This window comes from Seriola aureovittata, chromosome 17, assembly GCF_021018895.1.
Source record: "Seriola aureovittata isolate HTS-2021-v1 ecotype China chromosome 17, ASM2101889v1, whole genome shotgun sequence".
NCBI classification, from domain to species: domain Eukaryota; kingdom Metazoa; phylum Chordata; class Actinopteri; order Carangiformes; family Carangidae; genus Seriola; species Seriola aureovittata.
Window position 1 is genome coordinate 13,488,332 of NC_079380.1, and position 21,365 is coordinate 13,509,696.

The following is a 21,365-nucleotide window of genomic DNA, read 5'->3' on the forward strand; positions in this document are numbered from 1 at the left end:
CAGTTTGTCCAGTAACTTCTTTCATGACAAAAAAAAGAATAACAACTAATACTACTCAAAGCACCTCTTTGCTCTCAGGACTGCTAACGTGGCTTTAGACTATTATTCTAATGAGAGCTTTGCTCAGTAATTGTACAGAAATATCAACAGAATCAAGTTACATGTATTAGTCACTTTAGGTTGCTGCTTTTGACTTCTGAGTGGTAAGTGGCCAGTTATTCTGACATTATGGAGCATATTATATAAAAAGACAATATCATCATATTGGAAGTCAACTCATTATCTTAAAATTGTAGAAAGAATGTCCACACAGGATCACTGAGAATGATGCTACTAGATTTATTCATTAGTGAAAATACAGGATAGTTTATTAGGTACACCTGTGCAATTCAATGTACTCTAATACAATAACCCTGCAAAAAACAGTTCTATGTGGTGTTCATAATGTTAAGACTGTGTTGGGGGCAGTTTAGTAGTGTTTTGTAATGCGTTTTATTGTATCTAAATGGGGTGAACTGCATATGCACAAAATTTTATATCCAAGCAATCAGTTATTTTTTTATACTTCCTTTCTAATTTATATAAAAACAGAGGCTTTTCCCAGACCATAGCTTTATTATAGCTGTACAGTATATTTCTTCTATGACACATTGTTGCATGTATAATCTACCATTGTCTATGTACAAATGTAATTATGGTTCAGATCTCCCAAGTGATTTCTCTCTCACAATGCAAAGGGTTAAAAGAGGGACATATCATGTTTATCAGGGTTCATAGTTCAGGAAAGCCTAAAACTTTCACAGTGTAGAGAGAGAAGCGCAAAATAGGAGACACATTTCTACACCGTCCAACACTTAAAACTCAAAAGTAAACACGTAGTCTGACAATGTTCAACCTGTAAGGACTGACAGTGCTGAGAGAGTTTTAGGAGAAATTCAAGCATTTGTGAAAACAAAACCAAAGAGAACAGAACAAAAGGATTAAATACAGGAGGGTCATTTAATCCTGAATAAAACTTTTGACTGTATTTGTAGTCCTTGTCAATACAATAATTTATTTTGTTCGCATGGATTTTGTTATCATCATGTTTCCATGGACCTTTTACAGAGAGGTGATTGGTGCACTGGAACATCCTCTTGTGTGTGGATCCACTTGGGCAGAGGAACAGAGCAGGTAATCCTCTTCTTTATCCACTGCAGGGAATGGTAGGTAGACCTGTACTGATCCATCAAGGTCCCTTGTAGGTCCTCAACCACCACCAAGTACTTCTCACACCTCTGTCTTGTTCTCTATAATTGGGCCATTTTTGCTGTACGCTGTCCACCTCTCTGCCCTCTGACCCGCTGATGGAGCCTCTCAGTTCCAGGATCTTTTACCTTGAAGAAGTAAAAAGAAAATGGTTGTAGGAAGGACTCTTTGTGGTGTATCACTTTAAAAATACCACTGCAGGACAGATATTTAGGACATCCCATAGACTGGCAAGTCCCCCCCCCCCCCCCTTCAACTCTGCTTCCCCCTCGTCATCCCTTGTCTTGCTTTGCCCTGCCTCAGACTGCTTACCTCTGCTGCCCCTACCTGGATAGAGATTGAAACTGCACCGTCTTTTCCCTAACAACCCCATGTCAGTAAAGGAAAGTAGGAACATGGAGAGTTTTTCTCTTACCTGTGGTAGTGGCAGTGACACCGTTCACCGTCCCCTCCACCTCCGTCTCGTCCTCAGCATAGCTCATTAGCAGAGCTCTCTGTCTGTCTGTCAGTGTCCTGCAGAGGAAAACGACTTCTGTCATCTAAACATCTTATTCATATTCCTTGTGATTTGGAATTTTTTTGTGTGCTGTTTTGCTTTTATTTGCTATTTATTTCTTTTAATCAAAATGTCCTTTTGTGTCTCCAGGGAATAAAAAGAGCAAAACGAACAATATGTGTGTTTGTCTGTGGAGTCTTACTTGGGTACTTTTATTTTGACATGGACGTAGTGGTCTCCAAAGCCATAGCCAGTGACACGAGCGATTCCCTTCCCCGCAAGTCGGATCCTCTGGTCTGTCTGGATGCCTGCAGGGATCTGAAGACAGGGGGGGAAAAAAACCCATCAATCAAATAAAAACTATCAAGCTGCCTCTTTATATTCTATTAGTGTGTTATTATGTGTTTGAAATGTTTCCCCTGAGAATGTCCATGTCTACTTACTGATAAGTTGAGTGCTTCATAAAGGCCCTGTGCTCTGGCCGTGCCGCCCAAAATGGCTTGTGCCACGGAGACATGAAGGTCAGAGTGGATGTCTGCGCCGTCCCTCCTGAACACTGGACTTTTCTGGACCTGGATCCCAAACCCGAACACATCTCAATCAATCACACACGGTATTAAAAAACAGTGCACCTCAGTTTATCTGCGGTATTTTAATTTGAAATCAAAGAGCTCAGACAGCTCAGTGCCTCTCACTCGTCCACACACAGACATACGTGACAATCTTATTAAGGAGGTGAACAAGCACTTCCTGGAGAGCTCATTTATTTTTGGCCTGGGTTTGTTACACTGTTGTTGTGGTGATGACGATGATGATGATGATGATACAGATACTCACCCTGAATGTGATGAAGATCTCCTTCTTACCAACTGGCATTCTGACTGTCTGACCATCCTCCACTCCTTAAAGCAAAAACAATCCAGTTAGATGGTTACATCATCTATATTACAGTTAAGTGTAGAAATCTGTTTTGAGTATGAAAAGCCTCAAATTAGGCTTGAAAGGTGGATAGAATCATGGTCGGCCTCTGTTGGACTTTAACCTAAAGGATAAGTTATACTTTAATTTTCATTATGATCATTATGATTTGTGACGAACAGCATTAACCTACAGATTTAATTTCAGTCAAGGCTCAAACTATTTCATTTATTCTATCATGGTATTATCATGCAGTGTATGTGGTTTTTAAAACAATAAAAGCTTGCAACATCTAGGAGGTTAGGAAAATCTGCAGGAAAGCACACAGGAGTTGCTTTTGACTGCTGGGTGACTTTTCATGTTCATTAATAGTGATAATTAAAAAAAACAACCCTGAAGTACTTAAAGTATGTTAACAGTACTGAGTGGGACAGGGAGTTGAGTGTGACCGACCTGCTGGCACAGGAACCATCACAGTCTGCCTCTGCTTGGTCTGTCCTGTCCCACGGCAGGAGTGACAGGGGGTGGAAATGACTGTGCCTTTGCCGCCACAGCGACGGCATGTGGAGCGCATCACAAATGGCCCCGTATTCACTGTCTCCTACAGGTGGGGATGATACATTTGTTTAGTGATACAATACACACACACTTTTAAGAACATTAGAAGAGGGTGTCAGAGCCCTTACCATGCCAGAGCCGTTGCAGTAGTGACAGTGCTGGACCTTAGTGCCTGGCTCGTGGCCCTTACCATCGCAGCGCTGGCAGGATGCGTCTATTTGAACAGAAATCTCTTTGTTGACCCCCTTTGCTGCCTGGGTGAACGTCAGCTCCAGGATGTACTGTGCCACAAAAAGAGGGAGCCAGAAACTCATCACTCTGAATATGCACCGATAAAAATGACTAAATCAAACCAAAAGCATAATCAAGGGCACTCTATCCCACCAACCTCCTGTGGCTGTTCAAACATGGCGTTGAAGTCTCCAAACCCACGTCCTCCTGAGAATTCCCCAAAGATCTTGCGGAAGAGCTCCTCTGGGTCCACGTTGCTGGCCTGTCCAGTCCAGTAGTGCTGCCCTCCACCAGCCTGACCAGCGTCAAAGCCCGCTGAGCCATACGTGTCATACTGCTTCCTCTTGGTTTCATCACTGAGGACCTGAGAGAGACATCGAGCAAGGTTAATTTGTATTTCTGATGTGATAGTTTGAGGATGAAGAAATTATTATTCATAGATTTCAAAGCAAATACATAATTGTGAGAACAAATATAGAGTAGATATGTCAAGCGAAAGCTTGAATAAAGACAAGACATCAAACCTCGTAAGCTTCAGCCAGTTGAGCAAATTTTTCCTTGGCTTGTGGGTCATCTTTGTTGGTGTCAGGGTGGTACTTTTTGGCCATCTGAGGGACAACAAACACACTGTCAACTACTGTAATGATTGGCTGAGAACCAATACAAACTGTAAACATGTGTCAGGGAGGAACAGACCTGGTAGTAGGCTTTCTTGATCTCTTTCTGGGTTGCGGTGCGAGGTACCCCAAGGACCTGGTAGAAGTCCTGCTTACTGCTAGCAGGGGCAGTTGTATGAAATGACAGTGTGCAGACAACATGGGGCGACTTGAGACCTGTGAATGTGTCAAAACAGGGTAATAGGGTAAATTATTCCTTTTAGAAGAGCAGCATTATAGTTACATGCAGGTTGCAAGTGTCAATTGCTAATTGACTATACAGATTTGTCACTGGGTGACAGTTGAATTAGCATGTTTTGCATGTTATCACAGCTATTCACCGTTGGTGAAATTAATAAATGTAGTAAACACTTATTTGCAAAAGTTGGACAGGTTACGTTAATCAGCTCTATAGTAAGAACATTCCAGAAACACAAACGCTTGTAAAGCCGGAGATGATTTATTTGCGGGTAAACAGTATGCTAGTGACTCCGCCATTGGCAATAACAAAGGCAAATTTAAGAAACAACTGACTAAACAGGTCACAGAGTCTAACCGGTCATAGAATTCAATGTGCCACCGGCATCACCTTGCATCTTCAACTTGATGACTGTAAACCAAAGTTAGCAAGACTGATCACATCACGTTTGATCAACTACCTCCTCGCGTATGCAAGCAAATGCGTTTGTGTTATAAGCGCATCTTATCTTAAACGTTCGCTTGAGCCGTTATCTGGCTATGTTAAGTCATTTGTCTGACCCTGCGTCACACGAGAACACCAGAAATTACTCCAAAAAATTAGCCTAGCCTAGCCCAGGCCAATACCATATGGCTAATACAGCACTCACCTGACAGCCCTCTCAATGTCAACGCTTTCCCTGCCCCGCCGCACACCAGGCTCCCTCCTCGCCACAGTTTTTCCGCTCCCACTGTAGAAATACTGCGGACCCCTCCATGGCTGCTGCAGACAACAGCGCCGGCGGCCCGGCGATGTCCAGAGGACGCGATGACTGTAACCCAGCGTGAGGAGCAGCGAGCAGCCGAGGACGCCATCATTCTTTCACTAGTCGCCGCTGCGAACACACTGCGCATGTCCGGGACGGAGTGGGCGTCACCGACAGCGCAAAGATATTCAGTATGATTCAAGATGATGCTCTCTCAAGAAAAACGAGTTGTAATAGTTTTTGTTAAATTGTACTCCTCCTTTTTATAAACTCCACGCGAACGGCTACAGCAGGTATAAGTTACGACTGACCAAAATTATTCAAACATTACCAGTTTCATTTTGCAAGTGAGCATCACAAGTGTCAAGTTAAAAAAAAGGATGCACATGTTTTAAGACCCAGGGTAGCACGTGGCAGCTCGGGTGTGTGGGGGTGTTCTCTTGTGTGTGAAAAGGAAAAGTCCGCCCAATCGGACAACTCTGAGGAGCAAAGCGAGCATACACCGCTCGGAGAATCTGAGCTGTCAGCTGTAGCAGAAGCCCTCTGCAGAGTACCAACCAGCTCGACAGAGACACCCGGAAGGCACGAAAGTCAATTTGAGAGGGGCAGCATGAATCGCTTTAAGACCTCCAAATTCAAAAACACCACTCCGAAAATTGCCAAGAAAGATGTGAGTAGCTCGCGAGCGTCTGGGTAGAGCCAAATTTCCTAGCTAACATTAGCACTGGTTAATAGCCGTGCTACTTAAGTGGTGTTTTGGGGAACGCCTGCCTGCCTGCTAGGGATATTGAACTTCCTGCATCTGGAAGGCTGCATAGTACTGAGAGAAGTACACGAAAATTTGAATCCACACACTTGTATTCATAAAAATTAAAGGCAACTAGTGAAAACTACGAGCCATGTGGTTGCATAGAGCTGCTAGCCTACATCTGATGTTGCAGTGACGTCCATCATAATGCCATTATACTATACCTAACTGAGTTTTCTCATTGATTTTCAGTAATCAACACTTTTTGATTACACACTTGGAGTTCTTTCTGTCTGCACAGATTTTCTGTTTCAGCCAAAGGGAAAGATATACATTTGAAAGGCAAATGTGATAAGTGATATTGCTATCAAGATGCCTCTCTTTCAATGATGGCTGTCCTGGAGGCTGCAAGAGGCGGCTTGTCTGGACTGGACTGGAGTGCCTTACATACAAATATGCACATTGCCATTCTTTGAGACCCTGTGGACCCATTTTTGTCAAGTTGCAACCCCTGCAGCTTTCCTGGCTCAGGTGTATTATGTAATCCCCTGCCTTGTTTTTACTGAGGCAGTGAAATGCCTGGTATGTTCAGAGGCAGAGGATGTTCTTGGTATCTCTCCAATCTCCGCACAGGATCTGAGACAGCAGGTGGTGCTTTGTAGCTGTGAATGTTCAACTACGCCTTTATACAGCAGACAAGTGAATATGTGTGGCTATTCCAATCATGAAGTCATGTGACAGGAGCTGTCACGTTAAACACTGTACAAGAAAGAAAATAGGGCAAGTGAGGAGAGAGGCAGGTTTGCAGGGATTGGGGGGATTGGGAGACATGCAAGCAAAGATAAGTGGGGCATTTTCTCTTCAGATGATCCAGAACAGCTTGAATTTTCTACATAATAAGAGAGAGTAGTCAAAACGTAGTCTAAGAATGAACTTTGGTAACTCATTTGGCTGGCACTGAGTTGTCCCATTATAGTCCACTGAACACAGTCTCTGGTGCCTTAGTTCATTCTAATCTAAGGCCTGCAGATGGATTCACAACAGAAGGTGTTCAGTTCAACTCTTAAATGCAGAAAATGCATACCATATATATTATACATGTGTCCTTGATATTATCCATGCAGGTTAGGATGCTCCTGATACAGCCCTTCTATCTCTGTAGCTAGAGGCTTAAAACGCAGGTGATATAGTGGAATAATTGTACCTGTTTGAAATCTAACCAAGATTTGTTTTGGGAGAAAATAGAATTACATGGACGAAACTCTTATGCAGGTAGCCAGTGGCAGAGGAATTGAGTAATAATCATGAGAATAATAATAAGCAATTCATGTATGGCTAGATCACAATTCATTTATTGAATCTTTCTTCTAAATGAAACTGCTACTGCACAGTGTGAGTGTAAGCTTGTGATACATCAGCAATATTTGTATTCATTGTTTACTTGTCATTCGACAGACACACATACAAAATTATGTAATCAAGTTAAAATAGATGCACACTTCACTCACAATTGGGCTTTTAAACGCATGTGTACATAAACAGAGCAGTAATACATCTTTCCTCACCAAGCTGTTTCAGCTATTAAGTGCCCTCTGTGGGCCAAATGCCTGTCATGGTTGGTCTAACAATTTTCGGAGGAGCAACGAAGCAGTAGTTGTTGGAGAGTGTTGTGCAGACACTCTGTCCTCTTGGCGCTCTTGCCTTGTTAATGTTATGAAAGAGGTTTTAAGAGTTTTTTGTGCTGTGCAATGCAGGGAGCCCTTCCACTTCCTCAACACTTTGCTCATTCAGAGGCACTTGTGTGTGTGTGTGTGTGTGTGTGTGTGTGTGTGTGTGTGTGTGTGTGTGTGTGTGTGTGTGCGTGCGTGCTCTCAGCCAGATTCTTCCTGTTTATGTCTTTTTCTTAGTCTGGTTGTGAAAGCAACTCAGTTGCGTGTGCTTTTTAGAATAATGAACACATGAGCAGTGTTTTTCTGTTGGATTCTTCAGTGCAGCTTGCTGGTATGCTCTTGTTTGCACATGTCAAGTGAACACTTATGATTCTATTAATTTGTCAAATTCCATTACACTGTGGTCTGATGAAACACTTAGTCGGAATGATACTTAGTTTTCTCTGTTATGTTGTGTGATCCCAGTTATCAATGTGCATTATGTTACCCTTGTTTCATCTACCATGAACTCTTACTTGTGCTCTCTGTGTCTTTAAATCCAGGGATGGATCAACAACCTCCGTGCTGGTTCCTTCTCCTGCCAGGGGAACCACATCAAAGCGAGCTCCAAGCTGGTGGCCTTCAACACCGAGCAGGCTGGTAAGGCTATAAAAGTGTGGTCATCAGTTTGCTTCATGGAAACAGAAGGATTCACTGTCTACAGTTTAAACACAGATTTGCTTTTGTTTCATCAAATGTCCACATTTATCAGATGAGAATGTGGAGAACACAAAGCAGAGCCAAAAACAGAGAAAATTCCCAAGAAGAGAGACAGAACATTTTTTTTATTGAAGAAAAATATAAAATATATATTAATTTAGTTACAGTGAGCAATAATCCACAGAGAGCTGGGAGGAAATTTTGGATTTTGAGGCAGTAGTTGGCACCATAAACCGTGGAGTGCTTGGTTAAAGTATGATGGATGTCATTGTCCGTGTGTGTGTGATGTTTCCTGTGTCTACAGGTGGAGGTATGCTGGGCCTGTCTTCAGTCAAACCAGGCTCAGATGGACAATGGACAGTCACCCAGATCTCTTGCCATTCTGGTAGTTTCTCTTCATACTTTTATCAGCACAATATTGTCTTGCATTCCTTTTCTGTCTCTCTATTTTCCGTCTGCATAAATATCATCACTCCAACCCTAGAAGACACTTTTTTTTTCTCTTTTTCAAATCATATGAGAAATGCAAATGTCTTGGCTCAGAAATGAAATCAATTTAGACAGCTGTGACCCAGATCTAATTTTTATTTTACATTTGTTTTCCTTCCTCTCTGCCAGATCTAGTGACTGATATGGACTTTTCTCCTTTTGATGAGAGTCTCCTGGCAACATGCTCTGGAGATGAGACGGTGAGCTCTTCAATGCTGTCTTTCTTTTTATTTGTTTCTCACGTTCCTTCTCTGTATTAATCTTGCTTTATTTTGCTGAGGTATACTTACACTGAAGTGCATTTTCCATCGTCTCAGGCTTTGTTGTTCCTGGCTGGACTTTGACAGCAATATGAACCGCTTCGGTTTTTGTTATTTAAACCTTTTGAAGACTCTCTCCTCTCAGCACATTATCCTCAGCCACAGGTGCCCTGACTTACTGGAATCTGCTGAGTGTGGTCCTGCATCTTCAGACGCAGCAGCTTGGTTTACCTCAGAGCCCTGTGTAAACACACACAACTATTGCCACACGTAGACCTATAGCACACACACTCACACACACACACACACACAAACACACACACACACACACACACACACACACACACACACACACACACACACACACACACACACACACACACACACACTCACAAAAAATGGAGTGGTCTGCAGTGCCCAGCATCTGCAGCTCACTTTCACTCTGCTTATCTTTTGCCAACAGGGCGTATTGCTTCACCAGGTGCTGAGCAAGTGAAATTAGAGTGGAACTGAGAGAGTATCTCCTTGTGAATAACGTCTCAGGGGTGTATTTTGCTAACTTAAACTCATTATCAAGCAGTTTCACTTCATAAGATCCATATGCAGACTCAGAAACAAAAGTTTGGGAGGATCTATGTAAAAACTATGTTTTCCTTGAAGGATCTCCTGATCTCTGGCTGCGATGCTGCATCCTGACATTTTAGCTGTTTTCTGTAGCGATCCTCTCCAACCCCGGCCTGCTCCATCTGGAAGACTTAATAACTTCAGCAGAAATAACCACAATCAGCAGATGGTCATACAGTTGGTTATATAACTCTGTTTTGTCTGATGTTGCTTTAAAGACACCAGTCTCAGCATACAATCATGAGCATTTAATTTCATGTTCAAAACAGCAGGAATTCACTGAGGTGTGAAGACCACATCCATCAAAATAGATCCATCATTTTATATTATTTTATTGATTCCCCTCTCTGTGTGTGCAGGTGAAGCTGTGGCGTTTGTGTGATCCAGAGCTGGAGCAGCCCAGCAGTCCAGAGCTGATCCTGCGTCCAGCTCAGGGCAGGCTGGAGCTGGTGCACTTCCACCCCACCTCCTCTGGGTTGCTGGCTGTCGGCACTGTTAAGTCTCCCCTGATTTGGGACACCAGTCGCCAGGATGCACCATTAGCAGGTAGCTACAGCTGGACTCATGAAGTGCGCATGTACAAACATTTGTTTGTGCGCACAGTTTTATTTGAATTAAAGAGCACACATCACGAGAAAAAGTCTTTGTCGTACATCCTGCACTGTCTGTTACATTTAACATTTCAGTCTCTGTCAGTTAGTCTTCAAGTTTTGTTGTGGTCTGTTTTGTTTCTGTGTGTAACATAAATATATATCTGAAGTGGAGTGGTTGCTTTCTTTTCTTTCGTTGGGGACTGTCTGACTGACTGCCTACGTTTTACAGCCCTGTGGCTCTGTCTAAGTGCTGGAGCAGCAGAGGTAATTTTTTTGGTTTTGCAGTCCTGGTCCCAGTCTCCCCAGACTGGCCTCAGGATATTGTCACTATCCTCTGGCCTCACCCCACCCCTACAAACACTGTGCCCCCCCCCCCCCCCCCCCCCCCCCCCATTCCATCCCCTGACAGCTGGCCTGGCTGCTGCTGCTCACTGCTGATCCAACTTTTCATGAGCTGTACCCCCCCACACTCTCTTTCATCACCGTCATTCCTCATTCACATGTAGCTGAGGAACAAGTTCTGAGCGATAGAAATCTATATTTGAATGAGTGTGTGTTTGAGTTCTATTTTTTTTCCTCGACTATCTAAGTTCATGTCGCACTTTGTGTGTAGCTGTCTTAACAAGTGCACTTCTCATCTCTTTTCATCTGTTTGTTGAAACTGAACAATTCACACAAGCTGCGCTGTGCTCACTTATGGCACCGCAAGCTAATACATGTGTCATGCTCATAATTTCTCTCATATGTCTAAACTGTAAGGACATATGATCCATTCTTTGGTGTAAATCATCCCCATTTTGGTGTGTAATTGTGTGGTTTCTGAATTTTGTGTGCTTGATTTATGGCTTCATCTCATCCCTGCGTTTTTCCTGCAGTGACCTCTCAGATGTTAGATATCCATGTTCTTTGTCTTGTTTGTGTGTGTGCAGTCATTCTGTGTTCACTGTTTGCATTATCAACAATGTTTTTTTTAATCATTTTTGTCCATGTCTCACATCAACATTGTGTCTCTAGTCCTTTCCTCCTCTCATCTCTCTCTATGTTGATATGTGTGTCTGCAGTTCTGGAGCAGCACAGCGACCAGCTGCAGAGTCTGAGCTGGAAACAGGACGGCTCCCTGCTGGCTTCCTCCTGCAAGGTGAGGATGGCTCATGCTGCTCCAGATATATTGCAATGACCTTCATCACTTCACCTTTTGTAAAGTAAAAGTTGTATTTTGTTTTATTCCCTCACCAACTTTGTCTGTGTATGGTTCGGGGGTTGGTTTGCTGTAGTTGCAGTGTGTGACCACTAGATGCAGCCAGTGGCTCACATTCAGTGCAGCGTGCCTCACATTGGACACCGCAGCTCCTTATCTGCTTATATGGGGTTTATTTCATCAAAATGTCAACAGGGGTGATGCTCATAAAAAGGGTGGGGATCACATCACACATTGGATTAGAGATTAGTGAGCAGTTCTTTACAAGAAAAAAAGAATAAACTTGGAAAGCCCTATGACGTAAAAGACATAATAGCCAATTTGTCTTACTATGTTAATAGTGATGACAAAGCAGTTAAAGAAATCTTGGCCACAGATGATAATGGGCCTGTGGAAATTTTCCTCATCAGATTGGAAACTGTAGTAACTTGGCAATTAAGGCACTAATAAGGGCACACGCCTGCATGTGAAGGATAGATCTATCATGGCTTTTGTTTTGTCTTGACCCCAGCTGACCCCCAACCCCCTATCCCCAGAGCACAGCCCTGTAAGCCCCTTCGAACCCCATCGTCCCCTGATGCAAGTTTAAGTCTAATCAGGAACTGAAGACTGTAATTCCTTTGACATGTACAGTAGTTATGTGGCGCACAGGGGAAAGCTAAGAAAAGAGAAAGTCTATGGATTTTTATGCATCCATATGGCACCGTTCTCATCTGTGTCATCAGGAAACAATCACAGAGCTTGAGGGGCTTTCCATTAGGTTGTTAATATTTTTGTGTCGGAGGAGGAAGGAGGAGGTGGTATGGGTTTAAGAGTAGGGGGCAGAGAAAGAAGGGATTTATGAGTTTAGGTGGGATTGTTTCATGAATATATTTGGTTTATGGGAAAAGCCAGTGGCATTTTCTTAACTCTCAGATTGTGCACTAGAGTGAATGTCTGTATGCATTTGCATCCTTTTTGAAACCAGGCATTGACTGATTGATGTGAAAATGAGCCAGAACCCCCTGGTGTATACTTTAGACAATGCATGATGAGCTAACTTGTGTTAGAGACCAAATAAACTTTGACACAATAATCTACAACATGTGCATACTGAACAGGTATGATTGTCAGGCCAATCCCCCTTGTTTATCTTTGCTCTGACAAGTAACAAATTACTCCACCCATCACGGGCTACATCCAAATGATGGCATTTACTTTGACAGGATAATCATCCTGAGCAGAGCTACCATCAGCCTCAGTGCACTCTGAAAGAACAAGGCACCTGAAAAGAAAGGGAGCTTGGGGAAATGTGAGCCAAGATCAGAGCCGGGGGCCTCCTGTTGGGCTCTGGTGTCATTTAACCCAAAAGACCCCTTTCAATCTCTCCAATCCAGCTTATTAAAGCAAATAAGGCCTGCCAACATGTGGGTCCAATCCCCCGGCCCTCCCATAGGGTAAACATTGGGGCACAGGGCTGAGGTCGGGGAAGATGAAGGGGAGACCACCACCCTAAAGAGCAGGAATCATGACAGGCTTCGTTTGGACTTAGAGAGATGTATATTTATGACGCACTTGGAGGGAGAAAGGCGCCATTCAGTTTTGGAAAGGGAAATCCACAGGTAGCGTGAGCAGGGATGGAGGAAAGTCTGTGTTTATCCGAATGATGGACAGGCCTGGGTGGTGTGCAGTTTGGAAATGAGGTGTCACTAGATTTATGGTCCACGGTCCACCTTGAATTTTAAAAGTCGCATTCAAACTGGGCTCCACACAATATTTCTCAGTGAAGAGTGAGGCACATTTATTGATGAAGACATCCTGCATTCTCAAATTGACAGTCACAACAGGCTTTGTCTCTGGTAACCATGGGAGATTAGGAACGGGAGGATGGCAGCGCCATGTGTTTGATGAGTGAGGAGAGCATCCATGGCTGAAGATTTCAGCGACTGTGTGTTTAAATACATGAGAAAGTTGTGTGCAGCAAACCAGCAGTGAAAACTCATTAACAGCAGCTTGAGAATGAGGCTCTGCCGCTTTGATTAAACAGCTGCTGTCTCAGCACAGACACACAAACACAAATGCACACACTGCTCTCCTGGCCCTCTGTCATTTATGAGTGTAGTTAGGTGGTGTGTGTATGAGATTATATGCATTATTGTCATAGGCTTTGGAGAGTGTGTTTGCTCGTTTGAGTGTGTTTGTGTGGTTGCTATAGAGCAGCAAAGATTAGTAGATTAATCAACTCATCTATCAACCGAAAACTAATCTGCAACTATTTTGATGATCAAATCAAATAAATCAAATAGTTTGAGTAATTTTAACCAGACATGGCAAAAATGTGCTGGTTCCAGCTGCTGTAATGTGAGAATTTCTTCTTTGTTATGTATGATAGTAAACTGAATATCGTTGTGTTTTAGACTGTTGCTAGTACAAAACAAGGCATTTGACGATGTCAGCTCGGACTATGGGAAATTACGATGGTCATTTTGACCTATTTTCTGATTTTTTTATATATGAGTGATTACTTGATAATGAAAATAATTGTTAGCAGCAACCGTAGTTTATCAACCAACATTTACAGGGCCCGTATGTGTGTGCGGTTGTCCTGTGTTGGCACACTTAGAGAATGCTGATAGGTCAGAGGTGGATTTAGCCAGAATTTGGCATTTTTACAACAGGTGGGATCTTATGCATAGGTCATGTGGTGGGAAAACCGATTTGTGTGTGTGTTCCCACACTGTTCTCCGAGTCTTTGGCTTAGGCCTGGGTCACAGCGGCCTGAAGACATAGCCTTGGGGCATCGTATTCGTGGGTGGGCTACACACACACACACACAACACACACACACACAACACACACACACACACACACACACACACACATAGACATACACATACACAGATGGAGAGAGGCAGAGAAAGAAACGGCACACTAGATAAAAGCCATGTTTGCTATTCAAGCTAACAAACAGCAAATAAATGCCCCTTTGGATTGCTGAGAGGAGTAGATCAAAGAGAAGCTGAAACCCACGCTGATCATCGGCTTCAACACTTCAACTATAATGGAATAAAATGCTGTATTTATGTTGTGTATGGCCGAATGGTGCATAGTGCCCCCCTGTGTGTGAGTGTGTGTACTTGACTGTGTCACTGTGTGTCTCCTGATTCCCTTTGACATATGTTTGTTAAGTGTGTGCGTGGTTTAGTCTAAGCCCTTTTACTTATTACCTGCTATCAGCTCCATATGTCATTCTGCTGCTGTGATCACAGTCACACAGTGGTATTGAGTGACACGGCTGCAGACACGCATGTCCCGGTCACAGCCTGATCCCATTAGGCCCCATTTCCTCTCAATCATGAAGGAACTTCTCTGATTGGCTGCTGTGATTGATGCCGAATGCGTATTCGGGCTGGTCGGGGTCAAGGCGCACGAGGCCGTGGAGGGGTCACGATGAATCAGTGAGATCACACTGATATACGAGGAAACTTCAGAGAGGTTGTGTTGTTCTTTTTCCAAATTACACTGAAGTGGAGAGACGGCTAATGTTTTCAATATTTAGCTTTCATATTTCAGTTTCTATGAAATAATTACAGCTGATTGAGGAGGCCCAATTCTTTTCCTCGTGTCTTTGCTGGAACCTTAAATCCTGACCTCGTATTTGCTCTTGGACCTCCCTTGCACATCACATTCACACTCCTCACAAAGGAAGAATTCACAGTAAACCACAGACTAGCCTCACAGCCCTCACATGTTATTATTACTTTACTTCACATTCTGCCCATATAGAGAAGCATTGAGAATGAGAGGGAACCAAGTTGCCAACTAACCGCCATAAATGTGATTTAGAAACCAAAGGTTTTTGAGCTCAGACAGCGCTGAGCTGATTTATAACACTGTATCATTTATCCTAATTCATAATATGAATCATTTCCAGCTTCCTTCAGTTCAGTAAAGTTTCTTCTCTCTCCTCATCTGTGTAGGACAAGATGCTGCAAGTGTTTGACCCCAGGGCCCAGCTGACACCTGTTCAGGTAAGTCCTCTTATAAACTTTAGAAAATCCTTTGAGAATTTGATGTAGATCTATTTAAACAAAACACAAAAGGTAGAATGAAATAGGTTTGGTCCCTGTCACTCCACTGCCATTTACTGTTGGCAGTTTTTTTTTTTTCCCACACTACATCTAGTGGTAAACATGTTGATGTTAACCCAGAGAGCTCGCCACGGGCCACTTTGTGATTCATCTACTGTTGATTTATGGATGAAGTTGCTGCTCTCCTCTTCCCACGGGTACCCATCCCGCACCAAACCTCTCCACTGACACCACTCTTCTTCTTTTTTTTTTCCCTCATTTGAAATCTTTCATCAACGACAACCAGGCCAGAGCCGCGACGGCCTCGGTCAAAACCAGCAGCGAGAAAGTAGAGCGGTAGAACGTTTGTGAGTTGAGTGAAGATTAAAATGAAGAAGGGAGGGTGAGTGTTGTGAGAGACTGGTCAGTGTAGAGCAAATATTCTCACACATTTCAACGGCGGACCTCCCAAGGTGTTTTAATTACTGAGATGCTTGGCACTGCCTCAGGCTTTCTCATTTGTAAATACAAGGAATCCTGCAAAAACACTACATGCTGCAGCCGATTACACATTAGACAGCAGAAATACCTGGAAGGCACATCTGTATGGAAATATCTGTGTACATGCGCGGACTCTATGTCTGCGTATATGCTCCCCCATGTGTCGTTCCGCTTGTGCTTTTAAACTTTTGACACCTTCGTGAACGGCGCACTGTTTCAGAGGCGATGTGATGTCATTGACTCTGACAGGCAGGGAGCCAACAGTGAAACAGGTACATGTGGATTATTTTCTTTGCGCCACACGTACAACTGTACGCCTTTTACTAAACAGTGTGTGAGTACAGTGCATGTGCGTCTGTGTTTGCTTTAGTAACATGAGCCGAGTCGGCTGGCTCCTCTCCAGTGTTTGAACGTGGTTGTTTACATCAGGTGTATCAGTGTTGAAGTCGTTTTAACGCACCGCTTTTCAGCAGCCTGTTATATTTTTCTGCAGTGCAAGGAATCTCTCCGTCTCTTTCTCACTGCTCACGCAATACAGACATCAAGCAGCGCTTTTCAACAGTGCCCCAGATTGCCTGAGTAAATACTATTCCAGGTCCAGGGTCGCTGCGTGCGCTCTGTGTAACAAATGACTTGAAGTAATTCAAATAAAATTGCAGTTAAATCACTTTGTGCAGCCAGAAGGACTCATTAGTTTATACTGAATCAGTATTTGGTTATCTCTATGTCTGAAACGGCGTCTCCAGTAAGAGCCCAGTGGTAACTGGTGGCGGGGATGCACTGCTGCTGGGACATACCAGCCAAGTCTATGTCATTATTGACTTCATTAGATAGTTGACGGTGGTGTGCAGCAGGCCTTATGTGGGAAAAAGGGGAAAATAGATGTGAAAGCTCTTAAGGCAGAATTGAAACCAGGAATGTGTTTTAGATTTTAGCTTTTTTGGTTTGTGCTTTAAAGCAGTGGTTCCTAATCCCTGGGGCCACAAGGTACTTGTACTTGTACTGCAACTTTATACTTTCACTTAACTACATTTCAGTGGGAAATATTGCACTTTTTTCTCCACTACATTTATTTGGCAGCTATAGTTAGTTTGCTAACTCCAACTTTACATAGAAAATATGTGATTACTTTATGATATATCGTGCATTAGTATAGATTAAACCATCCAATAGTACATGAAGTAACTAATAGTAGCAGTACATTTACCGGTTACAAAATTAAAGTACAGCTCAATTATAATATAATATAATACTGTTTTAATAATAAAAGAATTAGAGTATAATGTGTTTGTGTAATGAGTAATTTTATGATTTTATGATTCTGATACTCAAAGTACATTGTGGTGTTACATGGCCTTGTTTAATGCAGAAATTTGACTTGTATTTTTACATAGTTTTATTGCTATTTTTACGAAAGTAAATGATCTGAATAGTTGTTCCACCAATACAGGCAATGATAATATTGGACCAACACATAAGTTTTATAAACAAGTTTCATATGTGCTGCATTTTTCCTCATCACTCCTCCATCAACACTTGACAGATTTTTAATTAAAGCAGGTCACTGGTACAAGAGGTAACCAGTCCGTCATCACCACTTTCAGCATTCAGCTGTATGTGAAATCTGTGTGACCACTACCTGAGTGTCTCACTGACAGATCTCTGTACTTTTTTCTTTTTTTTTTTAATTTAGCAAGTAGCCACAATGAAAGACAGGCCAAATAAAGTTGTTCCAGTTTTTGTTTAGTTTGGATTTTATGCTCGCCCACTATCCCTTTTGCGGACTCTCATTTCTTTGTCTTTCCTTGGCTTTTTCTGTCTCGTTTCTCTTTCTGTGCGATTTGTAAACTCAGTATCAAGAAAAAGCCTGTAAGAATGGGAGACCTCTCTGTCCCCCATGGCTGCTGTGCAACGAAATTACAAATTTATAAATGGTCTGCGGTGTAAAAAAAGGTTACCTCCGACTGCTGGGCCACCAGGACACTCAGGGATCAAGTCTACTAATCTCTTGGCTCTCTGAGTGTTTTTCTTTTCCTCTCTTTCTCTTTCTTCCCCACTCTCTCATTAATCCTCAGTGCCACGGAGAGGAGAACCAAAAGCCTGAGTCAGCACACTGCCCTCCCCACATGGCTTCACCACCTCAAACTAAAGAAGAGTTAGGACCCAGATCAAAGTTATTAGAGGGTTGCTCTGCCCTTTTTGGGTTTGTGTTGCCTTTCTTTCTTGTTCTCCCTTCCTATATCTCTCAAATACACTCGGTTCTGCTGTGGGAGGCTTCAGTTTGGAGAGCAGAGTGGGCAGAGCCTCACCCTGACAGCTTTCAGATGTGTGACTCTCTCTCTCTCTCTGGAGAATGAGAGAGCCACCACCACTCCTATTAACACCCCATCTGCTGAAGCAGGGCTTACATGCGGGCGATGAATCTTAAACACACTCAAACGTGATGAGGGCAGTAATTTGGATGCATAGTAGAATGTGAAGCTCTGATTTCTACATAGACCCGCAAAGCAATATTCATCACCATAAAACGTAACATAACAAAACATTTCACATTGTGTCAGTGGTTTAAAGCAGATTCCACATTGTTTGTGCCCGACGTGAGGGCACATTCAAGCACTTTCTCCCCTTTTCATTGTGATCGGTTTGTTGTTGTAGATGTGATGTGATGCCAGGGAAAGGCCAGTGTGGCCACAAAGTAAACAGAGAAGTGTCCCAACTATTTGAATTTGTAACCTCACTGGGAGGTCTGTTTGGCGTCTTGCATGAGAGCCAGTCAGTTGTCCTCATCAAAAGAAGCCACAGCCCTTCTCTGAAAAGATTTCTGGGGAACGGTATCTCACGAACGCTGCAGAGCGTCAGAGTGAAGCGTAATTTTCTCTTATTCTGAGGTGGGAAGAGTTTCACTTGTAGTACAGTAACAGAGACAAATGTGTACATCTTAAAGAAAAAAAAAATCTAAGACAAAAGGCAATGATTTAGTATCACCAGTTTTTTAATCGGTTTATTTTTTGCTGCTACCCAACACTACAAATGGTGTCTCAGGACACAGGCACACATCTGCCTTTGTCAGTCATTGGTCAGACAGCCTGTAGTAGGAACTAGTTCTGCCAACTCTGTCATGTTGGACATCAAAAGTGTTTATGAGTGATGCAGACGGCCACACTGGAAGGTGGAGTGAAAAGTCGGCTGTCATAGAGAGGGGAATGACGTGATGTTGTTTACAAATGGTGATTATCGCGCATGTTTTCTCCACAGGAAGACAATCATAGTGTTGCTGTCAGCTGAACACATGAAAAGTGCCTCAAATAGTTGCGTGACAAATATTAAAAATAAAATTAAAAAAAAGGCAAGCTCAAGAGGAGCTGACCGATGACCGCGTGATTGTGCGAACATTGGATTGTAAGTTTTGGAAAGTTACAAAAGTGGTTGGATGCAGTCAAGACAGCGGCTCTCTTATGTCCGACCTTGCGGAACACAACTAGTGTATCATTTGTTGCCCTAATCAAAATCATTTGTCTGGTTGTTGTGGCGGAGCTCTTTCACCCTTGAAGCCTGGAAGTACCATGTAACCACATTCTATTTATCACATATTTGCATTTAGCTGGTTATCAATCACTGGTAGATATTGCATTTGAACAGTGGACGTTTTGTCATTCAATACCAGATAAAGGAACATTTGTTTGCCAGTACCTCATTATTCATTGGAATGAAACATCAGAACTTGTACTTTCAATTGGTTATTATGAGTTCTGTCCCATTCTACCACAGGCATTTAGAATTTGTTGAATGTTTTAGAACAGCTACCTGTTGATAACATTTTATTTTACTCATCTTATTTGGGGAGGAGGTGTACCTATATGCCCCCCATCCCACGGCTCCTGTGTTCTACTGGTATCCTGCTTCCACCCATGGCAGCGTAGTCGAGTGGGGCTGGCTCATCCCTGTGGCCAGCAGTGAACTGGGTTCTCCTCTAGCCAGGTGGGGTAAATATAGGCCCTAATTACAGCCCTGCTTTTGCTGTATTTATGGGAAATAAGACTGTGCAGGGTAATTAAGGTCTTGGACAGGAGGCGCAGTGTATACTGCATCTGTAATCACTGTGTGTGTGTGTGTGTGTGTGTGTGTGTGTGTGTGTGTGTGTGTGTGTGTGTGTGTGTGTGTGTGTGTGTGTGTGTGTGTGTGTGTGTGTGTGTGTGTGTGTGGTGTGTGTGTGTGTGTGTGTGTGTGTGTGTGTGTGTACACAAGCACAGAGACGGTTGTATTTAGGTAGTTGGCACATTTGGGGAGAGTGCGTGTCCGTACATGTGGCATCTTTTTGCTTCCTGTCCCAACGCTGAAGAGCGGGGTGAATTTCAGATTTGAATTTTTTTTTGTTGTTCTCTGCTTCTTTATTTGGCCCGACTCTCTGTTCGTTCCCCACTCCACATCTAAGAATCTAACTGAAGTATTACCTAAGTTTACGGCTTGTTACAAATAGATATTAAATCAATCACTCTGAAGGACACGGCCGCTTATGTGACTGAAAAATTAAAAGTGAAAAAGCACTTATTAAAGGCCCAGTGAGTGAAACTGTAGTTAATATATTGTTATTAAGCTGTCTTTAAATATTTAAAACCTTGAATTTTTTTTGCAGATATAAATTACATACTGTGTAAGGATAACAAAATGGTGACAAACATCATACGTAGCATTAAAGCTGTTTTTTCCCCCTCTCTTTGCTATACTGGGCTCTGCCCTCCCTGCCATAACATCCCTACACTGGCCTCTTGTTTTCAGATGAGTTCCTTTCACATCTCTATGTAGTTGGGCCTCCACCCTGCTTTCCTGCACTGTGCTATACGACTCCTCAGATCCAGTACACAAGGAGAGGAGGCACATTTACTGACCTGGTCCTGTTGGGCCGAGGTGTTTTATGGATGTGAGGACACGTGCCTTTGTGGGCATTTGTGTCTCCTCTCCTCTCTCCTGTCTTATTGTATCTTTTGATCTATCCCCAATGTCAGTGTATTTGCTGAGTGTGTGTTTCTGTGTATGAGTGTGTGTCTCTGTGTATACCATGTGTGCTTCAAATTACAGTGCTGAAAATACCCCTCATAGTTTTGGGCCAGTGCTGGCCGTAGAGCTGTCGATCTGTGGTCGCTGGAAGAGGAGGGAGACAGGAAAAGGGAATAGTTTGCTGGACTTGGGGGCCAGATTCCTCTTTTTCAGCTCAAGCTTCTGCTGCTATGGGTGAAATTAGAGAGGACCACGGGCTGGAATGGGTTTGGACTTGAGGAGGGAACGTTGGGCAGGGCCAAGAAAAAGCACAGCGGTTTCACTGCTATAGGTGGCTGCAACCAGCCACTCATACCATCTTTTATATCCTGCCATAAATTACTGAGACTGAACTCCCTGGTAGGTGTGTGTGTGTATATATGTGTGTCTCCATACTTGGATTTCTCTTACAGGCATAATAAAGTACATATAGTGCATTTGTGTTATCT

General features: G+C 43.0%; 2 protein-coding genes across 2 annotated transcripts in view; one reads left to right on the forward strand and one right to left on the reverse strand.

Moving 5' to 3' along the window:
• Window positions 1-323: 323 nt before the first annotated feature.
• dnaja3a (DnaJ heat shock protein family (Hsp40) member A3a) lies at window positions 324-5,181 on the reverse strand. The gene is made up of 11 exons (XM_056401335.1): window positions 4,956-5,181; window positions 4,148-4,284; window positions 3,976-4,059; window positions 3,609-3,815; window positions 3,349-3,501; window positions 3,116-3,263; window positions 2,582-2,646; window positions 2,188-2,316; window positions 1,947-2,062; window positions 1,664-1,761; window positions 324-1,376 (listed from the first exon to the last, which is right to left on the reverse strand). The coding sequence occupies exons 1-11, from the start codon at window positions 5,161-5,163 to the stop codon at window positions 1,357-1,359; spliced, it is 1,365 nt and encodes a 454-aa protein (XP_056257310.1). The 5' UTR covers window positions 5,164-5,181; the 3' UTR covers window positions 324-1,356.
• A 352-nt stretch (window positions 5,182-5,533) lies between these two features.
• coro7 (coronin 7) overlaps window positions 5,534-21,365 on the forward strand; it is a 108,727-nt gene continuing 92,895 nt past the window's right edge. Inside the window, exons 1-7 of the mRNA XM_056401058.1 lie at window positions 5,534-5,721; window positions 8,012-8,108; window positions 8,473-8,553; window positions 8,787-8,857; window positions 9,901-10,087; window positions 11,196-11,272; window positions 15,292-15,342. Of these exons, the coding sequence (XP_056257033.1) occupies window positions 5,662-5,721; window positions 8,012-8,108; window positions 8,473-8,553; window positions 8,787-8,857; window positions 9,901-10,087; window positions 11,196-11,272; window positions 15,292-15,342 (624 nt within the window). The 5' untranslated portion in view covers window positions 5,534-5,661. The remainder of the gene's footprint in view (window positions 5,722-8,011; window positions 8,109-8,472; window positions 8,554-8,786; window positions 8,858-9,900; window positions 10,088-11,195; window positions 11,273-15,291; window positions 15,343-21,365) is intronic.

Bases quoted from the DNA above. Each gene is read 5' to 3' on its own strand.
- dnaja3a (XM_056401335.1), bottom strand. From the start codon at position 5,163: ATGATGGCGTCCTCGGCTGCTCGCTGCTCCTCACGCTGGGTTACAGTC. The intron at 4,285-4,955 runs GTGAGTGCTGTA...ACACATTCACAG, and splicing joins GACATTGAGAGGGCTGTCAG to GTCTCAAGTCGCCCCATGTT. The intron at 1,762-1,946 runs GTAAGACTCCAC...TTTCCTCTGCAG, and splicing joins GTCAAAATAAAAGTACCCAA to GACACTGACAGACAGACAGA.